This window comes from Salmo salar, chromosome ssa22, assembly GCF_905237065.1.
Source record: "Salmo salar chromosome ssa22, Ssal_v3.1, whole genome shotgun sequence".
NCBI lineage: Eukaryota > Metazoa > Chordata > Actinopteri > Salmoniformes > Salmonidae > Salmo > Salmo salar.
This window is the reverse complement of record NC_059463.1, coordinates 36022498-36044199: the sequence shown is the minus strand read 5'-3', so window position 1 is coordinate 36044199 and position 21702 is coordinate 36022498. Positions and strand designations below refer to the sequence as shown.

Here is a 21702-nt window from a genome sequence, read left to right as displayed (position 1 = left end):
CAGAATGTTTAAACACTTTTAGTTTTACCAGTCAGGAAACTTATGGTTTTGTTCCCAGAACAGATGGGAAGCCAAAAACATACATTCCCTCAACTTCCATGGAACCAAATGTGCTAGCTGGGTCTTTAAGGTTGGTGAGAGCATGGTTGTTCTATGGTTATTTTGCATACAACCTTCCCACAACCTTCTGGGAATGATGCAGGATAGTTGCTTAGCTGTGAAAAAAATTCAGCACATTTTTAAGGAACTTGACAAAATAAAATAAAAAATGTCTTGCTATTTTATTACTTTAACAGAATGTATCCTAAAATGTCAAACGTTGTTACATTTTATTTACTTTTTTTTTTTTAGGAATGTTCTCCAACTGGTTTGACATTTGGGAATGTTGTCAAATATTTAAGAAAACATTAAGAAACAATGTTCTTCTGTGGGAATTTCAGTACTTCAGCATAACATTTCCTACAGGTTCTATTTAAAGCCATGTTCTCAAATTGTTCCTAGAATGTTAAGAAAACTTTCATAGAATTGTTTTAAGAATGTTATTTAAAAACATACATTCTGTTCTCAGCTTTAGCAAAACTCTCTTTATCCTCTATCTTGTTAAGTGTGTTCAGGTATGTTGGCCACGCCCACTAATTGGCCACACCTGATCTTAATGAGTGCTTGTTTCCTTTGAAATGGGGTCTGTTTGAATAGACTAAAATGAACAACTTTGTATGCGTAAAAAACATGTCATGCTAGCTCCATCCTGGTGGCGCAGTGGACTAACAGAAGATTATAGGTTTGAATCTCATTGATGGCTTGTCACAATAATTTTTTTTAAAGTTTTTGCTTGATTAATGACTAATAAAATACATTTTCATGAGTCCCATCTTTGCTTGGAGTAAATAAAAGTAAGCTGAACTGTTATTTTAAAAGCATAGGAATATTGTTAGTAATGTTATTTTACATTCTGGGCATTTTTTTTTACCAGTCCCACAAAAAAATGCAGTAAAGTGCCTATACAAAGCCCTCCCTCTGTCACTCAGAGATTTCTTCCAGTGTCTGCTTGCCAGCGTGTGTAGGCTACCTCCCTCTGAAGCATGTAGCCTACTAAAAGACAATTTATGCTTGATCCAAAAATGTGGTCGGAGTCTCCGTATGGAGGGTGTGGGCAATGCAGAGCTTCCAGAGACATACAGAGGCCAAATCAAGCTCTGTACCGCATCACTGTGCACCTCCCAAATTTTGTAACAATGTGGAGGGCTCCGTATAGCTCCGCATTAACATGATTGGTTGACGGTAGGTGGGGGCGTGAGGTCCTGTATAAACACAAACTCACTGCTTCCTTCACAACAGCTCTGCACTGTTCTGCGAAGCGCAAGAGGTATGAATGCCCTGACTTCTGCAGAGGCCATATTTAAGACAACTACCTGAAGTTCAAAGAGATTCAAAGTTCCTCCATAGAAGCCGCTACTCCGTAGGTATAATTCTGTGGGCTTAATTCAGATAATGTATGTCATAACAAGATGCCCAGCGCTTCAAGACAAGCCGCCTCCACCCTCTTGTTATCTCCCCACCCGCCAAATTTCAGTCGCATCTCTCTGCCCTACACTCTTTCCATCACACATGTAAACAACTATAGGTTGCCAGCTCCATAGCAAGCTGCTCTGTATGCACAGATTGGTGAAGTAATTTAATGTCGAGCTAAATGTAAAAAAAAAGATTTTAAAAAAAGAAGACAATTTCATACAGTAGGTTTAAAAAATAACAGAAAATAATTATATTAACTGGTACTTTTTGGGGGTTTGAACCGGTTCAGAACTTTATTTTGCTGGTCAGAACAGTGGAACGGAACCAAAACAATTATGGTTCTATTAAGAACGAAACTATTGGAAAATATATATTTTTTTAAATATTGAGACATTCAGTAAAGGTTTTAAGGAAGTTATTCAAAAACCTCCAGACAGAGATACTCCTTTTAGAGATCATTTCAATTTATCTAGCAGATGCTTTTATCAAGAGCACCTCATCCGAGCAGCGAGTGAGTGCATAACATAAGAGCAGAGAAACAGATGGGTTAGTTCAAAACAAGAGATTAATCGAGAAAGAAAGAGAGTTCATGGCTAGGTGGCAAACATGTACAATTCAAGTAGGTTTGTGAACATCATGGTATTGTGGATATTTGTGTGCATGACCTAAACACACATGGTAATTACGTCAAGCGAATCTGGAATGCAAGTATGGATGAATGGAGAGATACAGTCTAGAAAATACAGTGGCCTGGGATAAGAGGCAAATGTTGCAAATTAACAGAAAAGGGCATTTTGAGTCCACTCCTCGAATCATCTGTGTATGTGTCTGTGTGTGTGTGTTACAAATAAAGTATCTACATGCTCATAGTTCCTTTGTCAAATAGGAAAGTGGAAAAAGATGGTCACAACGCAGGGAAGTATCCAATGCTTCTCCATTGTCTTGCATAGTTCATCTATAAAAAAAGTGTGTTTTTGAAAAGGTACATGATTGGAGTCCAGCCCACAGCTGTGTTTGTCAGCAACAACTGCAGTAGCAGTTGAATGATCTCCTTGTCAATGGTATCTCCTAGAGGTAAACAGAAATAAAATATAATTTACATGACACAGATAGGGGGCATATTTTAATGTGATATTTCTCTCCAAAATCAAAGTGTGTCTGACATTGTCAATCTGCAAATTTAAAGATGTAGTCTGCGATCTTAAGCACAACAAATTCGTAACATATTTTATGAATTGGATTCTTAACATGTCATACATATTGCAACGTTTTTTTAGCAGGACAACATATCATACAACATAGATGACGTAGTACACAACTGGATGACATGGTACACCAAAGTGAGCAGCACTTTCAAAACTACTGGCTGAAATTATACAAAAGTTCTGGAGCATCACTTTAACAAACATTAAGCTTTCTTTAGAGTTAACTATCACTTTAAGGTGTGGATAGAAGGGGAATGTGATCAGATGGATTTTGATTTGTAATATTAAGTGTAAAATTGGGCCCATCCCCCTCACCCTGCTCTGCTCAGCTAGGCCTCACTGTTGTATTGACTCGAGCGCTTCTTAGACTTGAGTTCTTGTAGCCATGAAGGAGACTTGTCTCCCCTGAGGGTCACACAAACAAAGATCAAAGGGTTTGCCTTGCAGATAACTATTGTAGCTAATAGCTAACTAATATTGCCAGCTAGCTATGTCATCTGCATTGCTTGTTGTTATATCATATTGTTCTTTTTTTTCTTATTCACATTTTGTTGCTTCATGTTGAATAACATTTTAAAACTACAAAAATCACTTGTGGTTTTATGCTAGTAAGATAAGAGCAGCATGTTGGGAGTAAACTTACCCTGCACCTTTGTTCCCTACAGGGGGCAGCACTCGTGACCCCCTGGGGAGGAAGGAGGAACGTCTTGGAGAGCGGGGGAGCTGAGAGGGGGACGGGGCAAGTCTGTCCGTCGGACGGTCTGTGTCTACTCCTTCACCTCCACCGGCTCTACCACCTCCTCCTCCACCACCACCTCCTCCTCCACCACCACCTCCTCGCTTCTTCAGTTGGGCCTAGGAGAGACAGTGATACATTTAAGATATTAACAAGTCATATATAGACATTTTTGATAGTACAGGAAAACCCTTACTAAGCAAAATCACATTGGTCCTGCACTGTGAAAAATCTTTCTAAATGAATGTTGTCCTGATTCCTGCTGTAAGAAATAACTTGTAAACAATCACACTTGTTTTGTTTATCACCCAAAATGCACTTTTATGGAAATGTGTCGTTTTTCCACATACAGTGCAGATGTCCAGCAGTGCAGGTTTGATTGAATGTCAGCATTAGGGTACGTCCCCAATTGCACCCTATTCCCTATATCCCTCAAATTATAATCTTGACCTCAAAGCCAGTTCCACTGCTTTTTTATTTTTCCTTTCTTATCAGGGACTGAGTTAGACATGGGACACCAGGTGGGTGCAATTCATTATAAGGTAGAACAGAAATCCAGCAGTACTTCGGACCTACAGTGTAGGATTTGAATACCCCTTCCCTATATAGTGCACTACTTTTTATACCAAAGCCCCATGGGCCCTACACAGGGAAAAGGGTGGCATTTGGGAAGCACACAGTGTTTCAGGTTGTAAAATAGGGGTGCTGAGAGCATGTACCTTGAGGGCAGACGGGTCCATTCCAGAGAAGAGGGCTATTCTCTGGGGCTGGGAAGGTTGTGAACAAACCTCCCTCCCTCTGGGCTGCTCCTCATCAGACTCACAAACCCCCCGTATCAGAGAGTCTAGCTTATCTGCAAAAGGGGTAAAACAGATGGTTGGCCTTGTGTGAATTACCTTACATGAGGGATGGTTGTAATAATCCTAAACCCCTACCTTCTAGCCACTTGTGTGTATCTGAAAAGATGAGATTGGTGTAAGAAATATATATTGGGACTTCCACCTAGGCTATCAGAGAGCAAGGTGTAGCTATTACCCTTTTTCCTAGAACTATATGACCCTTCAGGTCTACAGTGCATGGGGAAGGTCAGTCCTATGGGTTGATTTGGAATTGTCTACTAACTTGAGGAGTCATAGAACCTCCAGTCGTGGACTGGGTCTTCCTCAAGCATTATTGTGGTAGAGCTCTGACGGAAAGCTCGAGTGGGGCGGGTTCGTCGACTCTTCCTCAGCTCTGCCCTCGCACGCAGAACACTGGTGTCCAATAGAGGGGCGGAGATCTGTATGCACACACAAAGGAACAAGCAAAATCAAGTACTGTATTGCCTATAAATGCTTGCATGCATAATGGAAAGTACCAGATAGGCCTTGACTTACATCAGGAAAGGGTAATGGGTCCTCTGTTTCTTCTAGTGGAGAAGTACTGTCAGGCTCATCTGGTGGGATAACAGGCGAGATCTGGTCCTCTGTTTCTTCTAGTGGAGAAGTACTGTCAGGCTCATCTGGTGGGATAACAGACGAGATCTGGTCCTCTGTTTCTTCTAGTGGAGAAGTACTGTCAGGCTCATCTGGTGTGATGACAGACGAGATCTGGTCCTCTGTTTCTTCTAGTGGAGAAGTACTGTCAGGCTCATCTGGTGGGATAACAGACGAGATCTGGTCCTCTGTTTCTTCTAGTGGAGAAGTACTGTCAGGCTCATCTGGTGGGATAACAGACGAGATCTGGTCCTCTGTTTCTTCTAGTGGAGAAGTACTGTCAGGCTCATCTGGTGTGATAACAGACGAGATCTGGTCCTCTGTTGTCTGCCGACTGAGGATGTGGGAAATTAAAAAGAGATCACAACATCATTCAACTACAAAAACTCAACGGATTCAGGTTGGTGGGCAAAATATCTGAACTTAGTATGTAAAAAATAAAAATAGAAAGGTGACATACATAGACAAGTAAAAGTGATTTCCAAGTATTTGGGTACTTGGGAGCTGGTACTGCATTAATTTATGTGGGTATACCAAACCATGGAGATGTGCCTGTTTATATACTTGTCATGACGTGGCCCTCTTTGGGTACAGCGAGCACCATTCCCCCCCCCCCCCTCTCTCTCTCTCACCACCTCTCTCTTCCCCCTACACCCAGGCTCTGTTATCGCAGGTCATAAATTCATAGAGGAGTCTCTCTCCTCATGGCCATGCAGTATAGAGAGTGAGTTTCACAGGAGAACAAAGGAACCTCTTCCACATCACAGAACTTGAGAACTGAACAATGTCCATGTTTTGGAGAATGTGTACACGGTCGGGGCAGAATCCAGCTACGACCGGTCCATTTCGTTTAATGTTTGTGAAACTCATGAGAGACAATACAGCCACATTACCATAACTCTGTTTATACAAGAGTCTCAGTTGTGAGGCTTGCATCTAATTGTTGTATAAAATGAATGAGTAAAGATGAACCTATTTGTGAAATTATGTAATGTGATTTTAAACTGTTTAATGAAGGAAACTCCAATTCCCTTTGGAGTTTAACTAAGTCATAGGCCCGCCCCATGAGCACAGACGTTGATCTAGCATCATGGGACAGCACTTTCCTACGGTTCTGGATATAACCTCCACCTTGGGAATTTCCCAGCAGACCAGTACCTCGATCACAGAGGGAGCTAAGGTTTGAGTAGATTGCTGAATCTTTTAACTATACCACATAGTTAAACTCTGAGACTATCAATCCGACAGAATAAGAGCTACTTTTCAATACTAATTACTAGTCCGCAGCTAGAAATTATGTACCCGTGAATGCGAGGACCGACAACCGCCGAAACATCTATCCTATAAGAATATTTCTGAATGGGACTCTGAAGTATCCATTCTAACCACGGAAGAGAGAGAGAGGGCAGACGGATGGACTTTCCAACAGAAAGACGGACGATTCCAACAGAGATCACGACGACACACTGAGTGTAAATATATATATTGATTGCAATTATTCCCCAATGAGTGAGTGTTCATGTGCAAAGGATTAGCATTTCAATGAATATAATTATCAAGTGTTTTGTGACCCATTTGCGTAATTCCCGCCTTTCTCAGTCTACACCCACTTCCCTTTTGTCCACCAAGCCGTAATATCGGTTTAGCCCACTAGGGCACATTCCCTATCATTTCCTTGTAACCATATCTACTTTGTTGTTTGTTTATGCATTTCTGTGATTATTTAGTTAGTTAATAAATAAATGATTGAGACAATTGACCTATGGATGATTCATAGTGAAGACTGGCTTCGTGCAGATAACCAACAATTTACCACGTTTGGAATAAGACTAACGTGAGGTAAAGAATAATTAATTAATTTGAAGACTAATTGATCAGATATTAAAATATCTGAAAAGTTGTATTAGGAAAATTATAACTTTGTAATCTGAATATTTTCCTTGGTGCCCCGACTTCCTAGTTAATTACATTTACATGATTTGCATAATCACGTAATAATAATTACAGAGAATAGATTTGATAAAATAACAGTCTTCATTTTAATGATGCCAAAGACACGACATACTGAACAAAAATATAAACGCAACATGTAAAGTGTCGGTCCCAGGTTTTATGAGCTGAAATAAAAGATCCTAGAACCTTTCCATATGCACAAAAAGCTTACGTCTCTCAAATTTTGTGCACAAATTTGTTTACATCCCTGTTAGTGAGCATTTCTCCTTTCCCAAAATAATCCATCCACCTGACAGGTGTGGCATATCAAGAAGCTGATTAAACAGAATGATCATTTCACAGATGCACCTTGTGCTGGGGACAATAAAAGGCCACTCTAAAATGTGCAGTTTTGTCACATAACACAATGCCACAGACGTCTGAAGTTTTGAAAGAGCGTCTGAGACCAGTGTCATGACGTTGGCCTCTTTGAGTACAGGGAGGACAGTTGACCCCCTCCCCCCCTTGCACCATCCCCCAACCTACCTCCCCCCCACCCAGGCCCTGTGTGAAAGGGTTGTAAAATTCCAGAGGAGAAACTTACAACCACATGGCCCAGTTGAGACACAGAGGGGTCCCATAGAGAGACACAGGAAATTCTTCCAACTCACAGAATTGGGGAACCGAATGACATTTGTGTTCTGGAGAAGGTATGGAAGATTGGTGAAGAATCCAGCTACGAACTGGTCCGCTTGGTACAATTTTGTGATACTCAGAAGAGACAATATAGCCATATTACCATAAAACGGTTTATATAATAGCCTCAGCCTTGAGACTTGCATCCACATGGTTGTATAGAATGTATTAATAAGGATAAAGCTATTTGTAATACATTGAGATGCTATGTACTGATGTTAATGTGATAGAATTATATTTCTGTACCAAGCTTAACTCAGTCATCGGCACGCCCCCAGGGACACAGACAGGACCAGGTGTCATGTGACATGTTCACTATAAAACCATAGCCTGATCTACTTTCTTGGGACCCGGCCTCCACTCCATTGCGAGTTGGCCAATAGGTTTGACCATCCAAGTACTCTACTGAAAGTGAACTATACCACGTGGTTAACTTTTAGACTATCGATACTGACAGAATAAGAACAAGTCTTTGATATTAATTATTAGTCTGCAGCTAAGTAAATTATATCATTGAACGCGAAGACCAACGAAACATCCATTCTATAACGACATTAATGAATGTCGCTTTGAAAGATCCATTCTAACCGAGAGAGAGAGAGAGAGAGAGAGAGAGAGAGAGAGAACTCTCCAAACCGAACGACGCTTCAACAAGGATCCCGACGACACACTGAGCGTAAATATATATTGATTGCAATTGTTCCCGAATGAGTGATCGTTCAATTGCCAATTGTTAATATTAATGAACTCTGTGTACCTCCTCAGCTGAACATTTTATGACCCATTGTTCTACAAGACACCAGCCATGCCTGTTAGCCACTAGGGCACCTTACTCTACCAATTCTTTGTGATGATAATTACTGTTTGTATACTTTATGTGAATTACTTAGTTTAGTAAATAAATGATTTTAAGACAATTGATGTATGGATGACTCTTAGTAAAGACTGGGTTCGTGCAGATACAACAATTTACGACGTTTGGAATGAGACTGGACGCGAGGTAAAATACACCATTTAAACCAGAAGATAATCGGCCTATACTATAATAGAATATAATATATAATGTTATAATATAGGAAAGTTATATTAGGAAAATTATAACTTTGTAATCTGAATATTTTCCTTGGTGCCCAGATCTCCTAGTTAATTACAATTAAACGATGAATCAGTTTGATCGCGTGATAATAATTACAGGGAGTTAATTGATAAACATGTCTTCAGTTTAATGGTACCCCAAAGACACGACACCAGCCTCCCAGACAGCTGATGAAACAGAGGAGTATTTCTGTCTGTAATAAAGCCCTTTTGTGGGGAAAAACTCAGTCTGATTGGCTGCACCTCTGCCCAGTCATGTGAAATCCATAGATTCGGGCCTAATGAATTCATTACAATTGACTGATTTCCTTATATGAACTGTAACTCAGTAAAATCGTTGAAATTGTTCCATGTTGCTTTATATTTTTGTTCGGTATACACTACCCTGTGATGCGTTTAATCAACCAGCAGAGGTCAGAAGAAGCCAAACTACTTTCTGCTGTCCTATCCTGTCTCTTCACATCACGGCAGACTTAGAACAGGAGGCAAGGTAAGGAAGCTACTTGAGACAATTAAGATACACCCGTATCCTGTCTTTTCACATCAGAGCAGGTAAAGGAGAGATGAGACCAGGAGAGGGAGCTACTATTGAGCTGCACCCTACTATACTTATCAGTAGTATAGGACTCTTGTATGGTTCCCCTGTTTTGCAGTGCACCCACCAGTCATCCTCAGACAGTCTCGTGTCACAGCCCCCGTACTGCTTGTCTGGCTCTCCACCAATCAGAGCCTCTGTGTCACGTCCCTCTTCTGCCCCCACATAACACGTCAACTGAACCTAATGGGGGAGAGAGAGAGAGAAAACAGAGAGGGACCATTATCAAAAATGTAGGTAAGTTTCATGGAGAGGGAAACTTTGCATGGAATAGAACAAATACGGATACTCAGCAGACACTGTTGCCCAGAGAGCCAATATAATGCTAATGTAAGGAGCATTCCATGAATGCCGACCTATTTATAATACCTGTATGATGTACACTGAGTGTACAAAACTCGTTCAATGACATAGACTGACCAGGTGAATCCAGGTGAAAGCTATGATCCCTTATTGATGTCACCTGTTAAATCCACTTCAATCAGTGTAGATGAAGGAGAGGAGACAGGTCAAAGAAGGATTTTTAAGCCTTGAGACAACTGAGATATGGATTTTGTATGTGTGTCACTCCGAGGGTGAATGGGCAAGACAAAATATTTAAGTGCCTTTGAACGGGGTATGGTAGTAGGTGCAAGGCGCACCGGTTTGAGTGTGTCAAGAACTGCAACACTGCTGGGTTTCCCGTGTGTATCAAGAATGATCCACCACCCAAAGGATATCCAGCCAACTTGACACAACTGTGGGAAGCATTGGAGTCAACATGGGCCAGCATCCATGTGGAACGCTTTCGACACCTTGTAGAGTCCATGCCCCAATGAATTGAGGCTTTTCTGAGGGTAAAAGGGGGTGCAACTCAATATTAGGAAGGTGTTCGTAATGTTTTGTGCACTCAGTGTATGTATGATGTTATCTGATGAATGATCTTAGCTACGGTATCTGTATGATGTCAACTCTTATCAACTATCTTTTTGTTAACTGACAGATTACATCAAATATGCTTGTCCGTATTTTGTGGAGTCTTGTTCAGATCTTCCCCTGAACATGGAGAAGACAAGGAGATGTAATAGAACGGTGTTCAGTGGTGGAAAAAGTACCCAATTGTCATACTTGAGTAAAAGTATAGATACCTTAATAGAAAAATCCTCAAGTAAAAGGGAAAGTCACCCAGTAAAATACTACTTGAGTAAAAGTCTAAAAGTATTTGGTTTTAAATATACTTCAGTATCAAAAGTAAATGTAATTGCTCAAATATAAATGTTTCCCCACTCTTCCACCAAGGCACCTGCAAGTTCCTGGACATTTCGGGGGGAATGGCCGTACCCCTCACCATCCAATCTAACAGGTCCCAAACGTGCTCAATGGGATTGAGATCCGGGCTATTCGCTGGCCATGGTGGAACACTGACATTCCTGTCTTGCAGGAAATCCCCCACAAAAAAAGACCAGTGTGGCTGGTGGCATTGTCATGCTGGAGGGTCATGTGAGGATGAGCCTGCAGGAAGGGTACCACATGAGGGAGGAGGATGTCTTCCCTGTATGCACAGCGTTGAGATTGCCTGCAATGACAACAAGCTCAGTCTGATGATGCTGTGACACACCGCCCCAGACCATGACGGACCCTCCACCTCCAAATCGATCCCGCTCCAGAGTACAAGCCTTGGTGTAATGCTCATTCCTTCGATGATAAATGTGAATCCGACCATCACCCCTGGTGAGACAAAACCGCGACTCGTCAGTGAAGAGCACTTTTTGCCAGTCCTGTATGGTCCAGCGACGTTGGGTTTGTGACCATAGGCGACGTTGTTGCCGGTGATGTCTGGTGAGGACCTGCCTTACAACAGGCCTACAAGCCCTCAGTCCAGCCTCTCTCAGCCTATTGCGGACAGTCTGAGCACTGATGGAGGGATTGTGCATTCCTGGTGTAACTCGGGCAGTTGTTGTTGCCATCCTGTACCTGTCCCGCAGGTGTGATGTTCGGATATACCGATCCTGTGAGGACAATCAGCTGTCCGTCCTGTCTCCCTGTAGCGCTGTCTTAGGCGTCTCACAGTACGGACATAGTAATTTATTGCCCTGGCCACATCTGCAGTGTGGCAGATGCCTCCTTGCAGCATGCCTAAGGCACTTTCACGCAGATGAGCAAGGACCCTGGGCATCTTTCTTTTGGTGTTTTTCAGAGTCAGTAGAAAGGCCTCTTTAGTGTCCTAAGTTTTCATAACTGTGACCTTAATTGCCTACCGTCTGTAAGCTGTTAGTGTCTTAACGACCGTTCCACAGGTGCATGTTCATTAATTGTTTACGGTTCATTGAACAAGCATGGGAAACAGTGTCTGTGAAGTTATTTGGATTTTTATGAATTATCTTTGAAAGACAGGGTCCTGAAAAAGGGATGTTTCTTTATTTGCTGAGTTTTATTTAATTATCAAAAGCAAAAGTGTAAGTATAAACATTTTCAAATTTCTTATATTAAGAAAACCAGATGGCACCATTTTCTTGTTTTAAAAATGTACATATAGCCAGGGGCACACTCCAACACTCAGACATTATTTACAAAAGATGCATTTGTGTTTAGTGAGTCCGCCAGAACAGGTGCAGTAGGGATGACCAGGTGTTCTCTTGATAAGTGTGCGAATTTCAAAATTTTCCTGTCCTGCTAAGCATTCAAAATGTAACTAGTACTTTGGGTTGTCAGGGAAAATGTATGGAGTAAAAAGTATAATATTTTCTTCAGTAATGTAGTGAAGTAGAAGTACAATTTTCAAAAATATAAATAGTAAAGTAATGTACAGATACCCCAAAAAACGACTTTTACTTAAGTACTTTAGGGAGAACACAATAAGCCAAGAGCGGTAACTACAACACACTGTAACAGTCAAACACAAACACCACACGAGCACGCACACGCACACACACACACACACACACACTGACACAGTCATACACAAACACCACACGAGCACGCATGCACACACACACACACAGTCAAACACAAACACCACATTAGCACGCACACACTACACACACACACACGCACAGTCAAACACCACACAAGTACGCACACACACACACACACACACACACACACACACACACACACACACACACACACACACACACACACACACACACACACACACACACACACACACACACAAGTACGCACACACACACACAGACACACACACACACACACACACTGACACAGTCAAACACAAACACCACATGAGCACGCACGCACGCACACACACACACAAACACATTCTTTGAACCTCACCTCACACTAGTGTTTGTCAAGGCACACATGCCAACCTACTGTCGTTTTTTTATGTTACCCGGCAACAAAAACAACCTCTGTGTAAATACAGTGGGAGAAGAACGGCTTTTGATTTGGGAAACATCTTCCTTCAGAACTACTTTACTGCTTTGTGCTGATTGATTGGGTGAGGTGAGTCAGGCTACACACACAGAGAGAGAAAGAGTGAGTGAGATATTATCTCTGTGTGACTTCATTTGCACAATGCTTCATATCGTGCTGCATCACTCTGGTCTGGCTGGCCTTGTCACTGTGTGGCTGAATGAGCCTCTCTCAGGGGATTTGCCTACAGTACAGTAGGCTATGGCCTCATAGAGGAAGTACAGTGACAGACAGGAGGACTGGGTGTATTTGGGCTCCATCTCAAATGGCAACCTATTAACTATATAGTTCACTACTTTTGACCAAGGTCCATTGGGACGGAGCCGTATGGCCTTCACAACCCTGTTTGATACACTACATGTCCAAAAGTATGTGGACACCTGCTCGTCGAATATCTCGTTCCAAAATCATGGGCATTAATATGGAGTTGGTCCCCTCTTTGCTGCTATAACAGCCTCCACTCTTCTGGGAAGGCTTTCCACTAGATGTTGGAACATTGCTGTGTGGACTTGCTTTCTTTCAACCACAAGAGCATTAGTGAGGTCGGGCACTGATGTTAGGCGATTAGGCCTGGCTCGCAGTCGGCGTTCCAATTCATCCCAAAGGTGTTCGATGGAGTTGAGGTCAGGGCTCTGTGCAGGCCAGTCAAGTTCTTCCACACTGGTCTCGACAAACCATTTCTGTATGGACCTTGCTTTGTGCACGGGGGCCTTGTCATGCTGAAACAGGAAAGGGCCTTCCCCAAACTGTTGCCACAAAGTTGGAAGCATAGAATCCTCTAGAATGTCATTGTATGCTGTAACATTAAGATTTCCCTTTGCTGGAACTGTCACGACTTCCGCCGAAGTCGGCTCCCCTCCTTGTTCGGGCGGCGTTTGGCGGTCGACATCACCGGCCTTCTAGCCATCGCCGCTCCATTTTTCATTGTTCCATTTCTTTTTTCTTGTTCCCCGCACACCTGGTTTACATTCCCTAATCACACTGCATATATATATTCCTCTGTTCCCCGCATGTCTTTGTGTGGAAGTGGTTTGTTACGTGTTTAGTGTTACGCGCAAGACTGGTTTTTCCCTGGGTATCGTGTTTTGACCCATAGTATGTTTATTGTCATACATTTGCATTATTGTGAGTGTTTTCACGTTTATTCACTTTTGCCATTGGCTGGAGGTTTTTTGACACAGTTGCGTCTGTCTTTTGTGCTTCTGCCAAATAAAGTGCACCTGATCACAACTCTCTGCTCTCCTGCACCTGACTTCTTACCAGTAGCGCACAACCTTGACAGGAACTAAGGGGCCTAGCCCTAACCATGAAAAACAGCCCAGACCATTATTCCTCCTCCACCAAACTTTTCAGTTGACACTATGCATTCGGGCAGGTAGCGTTCTCCTGGCATCTGTCAAACCCAGATTCGTCCGTCAGACTGCAAGATGGTAAAGCATAATTCGTCACTCCAGAGGATTTCCAGAGGCAGTTTGGAACTCGGTTGTGAGCGTTGCAACCGAGGACAGACAATTTTAACATGCTACGTGTTTCAGCACTCGGCGGTCCCATTCTGTGAGTTTGTGTGGCCTACCACTTCGCGGCTGAGCCGTTGTTGCTCCTAGACGTTTCCACTTCACAATAAAAGCACTTACAGTTGACCGGGGCAGCTCGGTCAAAAACACAGGAAACTGTTGAGAATGAAAAACCCAGCAGTGTTGCAGTTCTTGACACAGACCAATGTGCCTGGCACTTGTTCAAATGTTGTCTTGCCCATTCACCCTCTGAATGAAACATACAATCCCTGTCTCAATTGTTTCAAGGCTTAAAAACCTTATTTAACCTGTCTCCTCCCCTTCATCTACACTGATTGAAGTGGATTTAACAAGTGACACCAACATGGGATCCTAAGGGGGGAGGGTTACAAGTGAAGACAGAGCAGGTAGTACACAGCAGTCACACCTCATTTTACATCTGCGCTTCACAGTAAAGTTATGGGGGGGCTCAAAGCCATCCAGACTGAAAAAGGACCTAATGCTAGCTTGCATGTCCTCTAAACAATGCACTGATAAATGACACGTACACATAGACACACACTCACACACACCAAAATACCCATGCACGTGTTCAGACATTGAATGTGCAGGCCTCAGGCCTGATAGAAATATACGCAAGGACACTTCCGAGACAGAACAGGGTTTTAAAAAACACACTCACATAATTTCGGGAAACTCACAGTGGTTATGGACGGCATATTGTTGCACCGTGAAGCAGTCTACCTTTCTGCAGGTCTACAGCACAAACCACACCATCAGCTCTATTACAGAGATGTAAGCAATGCAATACAGCTGTGTGGTTCTGCTAAATGTGTTCTGCAGTGAGAGGAATAGAAAGACTATACATGGACACGAAAACATGGGCCTTGAGAGGTGTGTGAGGTTAGCATGAGCAGAAATTCATAGCAAGGAGCATACACACACACACACACACACACACACACACACACACACACACACACACACACACACACACACACACACACACACACACACACACACACACACACACACACACACACACACACACCATAGGCCTACACAAGCCTCTGAGGGGTGAGAAGAAGGATAGAAATAAGCAGAAATAGGTATGAAACGTGTTGGAGGGATGGAGGGGGAGAAAGAAGTGGTAGTGGCCCTACAGACTATTTAGGGAATTAAGCTGTTTGGCTAAGTAGAACTTTTAGGTCTATGTTCATTCTAAAAACAGTCTAGTTCAAGAGCAGATAATGACGTTGTTCAGATGAGTTCTCTTACAGCGCTGGTGTCTGCTGCCCGTCTACTTAGCTTCATCCGCTGGCGACTCCGGACCGAGAACAACCTCAGAGATCGCCGGCTCTGGGAGGCAAAGCTACGCAGTGGAGACACGGCCCTCTGGAACCTCCCGCCCCCACCTTCTCCCTCTTCCTCCTCTACCTCCTCCTCCTCCTGATCTTCTTTCACCACCTCATCCTCTTCATCATCATTTTTCCAGACTAAGTTCAGTGCCCCATGTAGGGAACGACGCACGCTGCCCACCCAGCTAGAGACCTGGACCTGGGCGGAGGACAGTTTACCGCCCAGGTTCTGCATGGCTATTGGCTACCACCGTGATGATGCTGAGTGGTCACAGTGGTGACCGGGTTAATATGGAAACCAGCGGAATGTGCTAACAAAGGGTCAAGACTTTTTTGGGTTGGATTAAGGTTTGGGGTGTGGAGGTTGAGAAGTCCTCCTTCCCTGGCTGTATTTTATTTACTTCCTGGTTTCAAAGGTCAAAGATGGCAGCGATAGAACATGTCCTCCTCACGGAAAGTCCACTGTAACCAGTCCAGTTTGAGTTAATCAAAGTCCAATTTAGGTTCAAAGCATGCTTCTGTATACACCTCACTCCCACTTACTGAAACAACTCTCCTTTAGCCCTGCCAATCATGTGTAACTGGCCGACCATGTGCTCTGAATACAACAGAACTTTCCTCTGACACCGCAGGGCTCACCACAATGGATGGGACTAGGAAAACCTGAGCACACACAGTGACAACTAGACTCTGTCAAACACTAAGAAACAGTCTGAAAGTGAAAACACACTGTAAGTTATCAATCTGACTCCTGTTGCAACTGATAGACTATTTTCCTTATTGTATTGTTCACGTTCAATGTCAAACCCAGCCAGCCAGCCAGCCAGACTACCTAGCCTATATCTACTCTTCATTTACATACAACTACTTAAGCTCTCGCATGTTCTTTATATATTAAGTCTCTTTCTCTCTCTCTTTCTCTCTTGCTCTGACACATTCCCTCGTTCACAAACCAAACCTGTCTGTCTCTCCCGCAGTTAAAGACCCTGGAATTCCCAGGTTCTCTCAGACCCTTCCTCCCATTTCTTTTAGAAAAATGGGAAAAGCAGATGGGAAACTTGACTTCTCCTTGCATCCATTCATGCACAACCAGGTGAGTTGAGCTTGATTCTCTGCTTTTATCTCCACAGAGTTGAGTGAACGTTCCCAGAGAACAACAATCAAAGCTGGGCTCTGTGTTAGGAAGGAAGGTGGAAAATCCCACGGGAAGGTGAGGCTGGACCAAGGTGCTGCTCTGCTGTTGCCTCCGTCTCGCCCTTTCACTGCGCTGTAGGTAAGGGCAGGTGCCGGTGTCAAAATCTACATTTTTCAGGCTTGGGGAGAGAGAGAGAGAGAACGAGTGATACAGAGAGAGAGAGACTGAGTGAGAGAGGAACAGGGAGAGAGAGATAGAGGTATGTGGAGAGAGTGTGTGAGGTAGAAGGAGAGAGAGAGAGAAAGAAAGAAAGGAAAGAGAGACAATGTTTGTGTATGTGTGAGAAAGAAAATGGGGGAAGAGGAAAATAGAAGAGGAACTTTCCTGTCAGTCGATGAGCCCTACTTCTAGCCGTATTGCTTTCACAGTGTGTTTGTGTGTCCGTGTTTGTGAGAGCGAGAGAGAGAGAGGGAGAGGGAGAGAGAGAGAGAGCGAGAGAGGTACTCTCTCAGCAAAGGGAGGGGTGACAAGGGACGGAGGGAGAGAGACAGAGAGCAAGATCTAGCTTGTCGTACCATGTATGGTATTTATGAATTGCTATCATGAGAGAAGTGGGGTTGTTGAACAGTGTTGGATGGAGGGTGAAGGCAGGAATCTAATATCTTATTAAGTTATGCATGCAACTTCCCACTACTACATACTGTCCATCTATCAATCAGTCCATCTGTCAGTCAGTCAGTCAGTCAGCCAGTCAGTCAGTCAGTCTGAACAGCCCTTTCATGGTTGGCTGCTCAGCCTGTGTTTGGAGAGCAAACACACTCACTGACACTCTGCTCTCTCAGGCCAGAAATAGCCTTTCTCCCTCTAGCTCTTACTGGAGAAACCTGACTCACCTTAAAAAACCATAAAGATAATATTAAATGGAAAAGACTGTTTTAGCTTCACAGATGTGTTGTTTAGTTTTATATTGATGAATTACATCCTATACATATTGAGCATTGATTAGGGGATTAACTAATCAAATCAAATGTATTGGTCATATACACATGGTTAGCAGATGTTATTGTGAGATAGCGAAATGCTTGTAACTAGTAACACAATTTCTGTCCTCCTTTGACCATGCTCATTATTAACTTTTCAAATCTGCATGAAACCAGTGAAATGAGTGAGGGATTCCCACGATGGGAAGTAAATATAATTGAACTCACTGAAAGGTAACTTCAGCTTTTGTACAAGTAAATTTAGTTTGGTTATTTAGCACCATCTACTGGACTAAATGGTAACTCACTCATTCAAATGAAAGTGAATTGAGGAAGTGAGCTAAATATAAGGAAAACATAGACTTGGATAGATGGCTCACATGCCACAAAGCCTATTTCAGCATGGGCAGCGCCATTGAGGACTTTCACCATGTTGAAGTAGTCAACTGGGTGGGACTTCTGATGGGTTAATGAAAAGATGACATAATCCCATCCAAGTCAGCAGGATGGATCAGACAATTAATTATACTCCTGACCAAAAAAGTCCATGATTGCAGGTGACAGTAAATCACCAAGCTTGGCTTTATACCTGTTCAGACAGCAGCTGGATCTGGTCTACTTAGTTCATTTGCCACACACCAACCAGAAAAAAAGGAGCCTATGAAATGTCTTGCTTTCTCTATCTTCTCTGAGTGTACCTTCATGTAAACACGATATAGTACTATAGAATGAGTAAGTAAGGCAGAAAACAAGGCCACACACCAACAGGAAACATGTCAATCGCTGTTGAATGGAGTTTACTTAGAATTTGACAGTCTACAGAAATGTAACATTAAAACTGAACTGCATGTTTGCTACACATAAATGCTGTTGTTGTGTCAAACCAAAGAAACAGGAGCTGTCTCCATATAACGTATGTTGAAAACATTGCCTAGGTCTTGGTTAAAACTCAACCGCCCCAACATATAACTTGTGTCTGCAAATGGTTTGGGAGCTGTATGAGCGGGAAGAAATAACACATTCACTTTATTATAAAGATTATAAAGACCTAAATGTATTAAAAGATGGAGCCCAGTAATGAGACTATTAATGGCATGAAATAAAGCCCCTCCCCACGTTTTGTTTTGTATTTGTACTTTTTTGTGTGTGGGTTTGGGTGTCTTTTTCTATTGCTCAATTTGTATATAATAATGATTATCTCTGGCTGGAAATGTTTTATGATTTCTGTTATGTTAATATACCACCTAATATATTTTCACTTATTTTACCATGTACCATGAACTGTACCCATCTGCATTAATATGTGTCTATATTCATCTGCTTTTATGAAATTGAAAATAAAAAATGAGTAAAAAAACGAACTAATTGCGTAGGTCTAAATTGTCTTCATCTGCATCTGTCACTAAACCCTTAATTCAAATTCAGATTTCGCAGTGTTCGCATGATCAAAATACTACAGCATGTTGTTAGCGGCTACCTCTTAGTCCTGCCAATGTGCGTGGAATAGCTTGACTTCTTTAGTGGTGATTTCATGCTCTTCTCAGCGAGTAGAACGAGATTGATATTCTACAGTAAAGCTACACTATTTGTGGTGTGCACAGTGTGGCTCTAAAGAGATACCTTCCTATTTAGCCATGCTAACTGCCCTGACTTCTCTAGTCTCTTTCGCAATGAACACAAGTGTGACAGCTTTCAATATACAGTATAGCTCTTAGTTCTTCTATGAGCAAAAGAGATCACTCACCCATAGAAGCCTCAGGCATTTCTATTTGAACACTTCTTCATGAGTTTATCCCTATGTATCCGTACACAATATCTTCTCTCTCTGTCTTCCTCCTTTATACATCACCCTTAGGCTGGCCTATCCTTCCTGTATCTCCCAATGTCCTTTTTCATATCTATGTCAAACAGCTAAAAGAGGAGGAATGTCTATTCTAATTCCCTCCCTGTATACAACCCTTTTATTTTTATATATACATTTTATTTATTGTTTTTAGATCACAACAAAAGACATATGCAACCTGAAACTAAAATACTTATTAACTTAAACAGACCAACAATCAGAATTTCATAAGACAATATAATTGGTACTATGGGACAAGTAATTGTATATACAACCCTTTTCTAGTAGAGAAATGCATTGAGTGAAGGTAAAATTAAAGGAAGACAAAGACTGCAATAGTGATGGAAGGGAAGTGAAATGTCCCGATCTCGGTTACTTTCTATTTCTCGCTCACACACGGAAGCAAGCACGCACGCCCACACACAAAGTACATGTGGGGATATTTGAGACTACTTAGCTATATTGCCCATGGGAATTTCCTCATTAAAGAAACACTTTCGTATTTACTTTTACTCAAGTTCTAAATTCTGTCAAATATCCCAATGTGTTTTGTAATACTGTCTCTGTACTGCAAGGGGGCAGCAGAGAGCCACAATAAGTTATTGCTCAATGACAACTTCTCATTCAGTAGAAAACCACAAGATGTGAATGAAATATCACCAAGACCAAGTAGGCATTGTCTGTTAGTGTATGTACCGTGTGTATTTGTATTGTATGTGTATTTTTGTGTGCGTGTGCAAGTCTGTGTGTGTGTGTGTGTGTGTGTGTGTGTGTGTGTGTGTGTGTGTGTGTGTGTGTGTGTGTGTGTGTGTGTGTGTGTGTGTGTGTGTGTGTGTGTGTGTGTGTGTGTGTGTGTGTGTGTGTGTGTGTGTAAGAGCGACAGTGTATAACTGTGTATAACTACACACCCCTTGAACTGTGTATAACTACACACCCCTTGAACCAACACCTATTTGTACCTATGGTTATCTAGGTAGCAGGCAGTGTAGGTAGTGAATAGGTTCTGGTTTCAGGGCATGTCAGTATCATTGCACAATGACACACCTTGATCCAACTATTTACAGTTACACACACACACACTCACACACACTGCCTTCTTTAGCAGTGACTTCATACCTGTTCCTTTAGCAGGTAATACCACATTAAAGGGATACCTTGATATTTAGCCAATAGCCGTGTATCCTGCTTTGAGATTTTATAATAGCTTGTAGCACAGAATTAAATATAAAAATGATAAGTATCTCTATGGCTACCCCATAAGTGCCTTTATGTGGATTCTTATGGAAACACAATTTCCCCAGTATACCACCAGGGTTTAAGCCAATGGAAATTCAGTCCACACCAGTGTTGGAAAGGAGAATGACCAAGGCCATTAAATACCCTTTTTGTGTTATAATTTTCGTATTTTCTCCCCTGTTGACATTCCCCTTGCTTACCTCCTCCGTGTCCATGCTGGTGCCCTCCTCCTTATAGTTCTCTTCCTCCTTCTTTTTCTTCTCCTTCTTAGTCTCTGTCCCATCCTTCGGGGTGGGGACTCCCCCCTTTAGGTCCCTCTCGGCTGGGTGAGGTTTGACACAAACTGGACTCTCTTGGGCTGGCTTCTGGGTGTCAACAACGGTTCTCTGGAGGTCGAATTCCCAGGAGCCCAGTGACGCAGGCTCCTCTGTTCCAGGGGAGGGTGACTCGACCTGGGCACGGTCAGCAAGGAACCTGGCCTGAGACCCCCACCGCCGGGGCTTGACAGAGAAATCATCATAGACCATCTTGATAAGAGGCTTCTCCTCTTTGACAGAGAAGTCGTCGTAGACCACCTCGATGTGAGGCTGCTTCTCTTCCTTTGGTATGGGTTCTATGATGGGGACGGTAGTTGAGGTAGAAGGAGGCTCTGGCTTGGAAGGTTGGTCAGGTTTAAGAGTGATGAATTGGATTGGGGACTCTGCTTCTTCTTTCTCCCAATCTTCTTCTCTCTTTATCTCATCTTCCTGCATCCTTTCCTCCTCTCTCTGTATTTCCATTTCTTGCCCTTTTTCTTTGAGTTTCTCCCTTTTCTTCTCTCTCAATCTCTCCTCTTTCATCCTAATCTTCCCCCTCTCTCCTTCCTTTACCTTTCTCTCCTTTATCCTTTCCACTTCTCTCTGTCTTTCTTCCTCCTCTTCTTTCATCTTTCTCTCTCTCTCTTCCTCTTCTCTCTGTCTCTCCCTTTCCATCTGTC

The 21702-nt window shown here is 42.6% G+C and overlaps 1 protein-coding gene across 3 annotated transcripts; it reads right to left on the bottom strand.

Moving 5' to 3' along the window:
- Positions 1 to 266: 266 nt before the first annotated feature.
- Positions 267 to 21692, bottom strand: LOC106583318 (cell surface glycoprotein 1). Of its 3 annotated transcripts, none has more exons than XM_045705809.1 (9): positions 20927 to 21692; positions 9314 to 9429; positions 4830 to 5262; positions 4576 to 4732; positions 4389 to 4409; positions 4173 to 4306; positions 3361 to 3572; positions 3033 to 3122; positions 267 to 2580 (listed from the first exon to the last, which is right to left on the bottom strand). In XM_045705809.1, the coding sequence occupies exons 1-8, from the start codon at positions 21650 to 21652 to the stop codon at positions 3047 to 3049; spliced, it is 1875 nt and encodes a 624-aa protein (XP_045561765.1). In that variant the 5' UTR covers positions 21653 to 21692; the 3' UTR covers positions 267 to 2580; positions 3033 to 3046. The 3 variants fall into 3 exon arrangements, with proteins under 3 accessions (XP_045561765.1, XP_045561766.1, XP_014022848.2); XM_045705810.1 differs by lacking the exon at positions 20927 to 21692 and adding an exon at positions 15453 to 17070; XM_014167373.2 differs by lacking the exon at positions 4389 to 4409 and having other exon boundaries at positions 20927 to 21689.
- Positions 21693 to 21702: the final 10 nt, after the last annotated feature.

Bases quoted from the DNA above. Each gene is read 5' to 3' on its own strand.
- LOC106583318 (XM_045705809.1), bottom strand. From the start codon at position 21,652: ATGAAAGAAGAGGAGGAAGAAAGACAGAGAGAAGTGGAAAGGATAAAG. The intron at 9,430-20,926 runs GTAAGCAAGGGG...CTCCCCCATTAG, and splicing joins CCAGCATGGACACGGAGGAG to GTTCAGTTGACGTGTTATGT. The intron at 5,263-9,313 runs GTGGGTGCACTG...CCACATCCTCAG, and splicing joins AGACTGTCTGAGGATGACTG to TCGGCAGACAACAGAGGACC.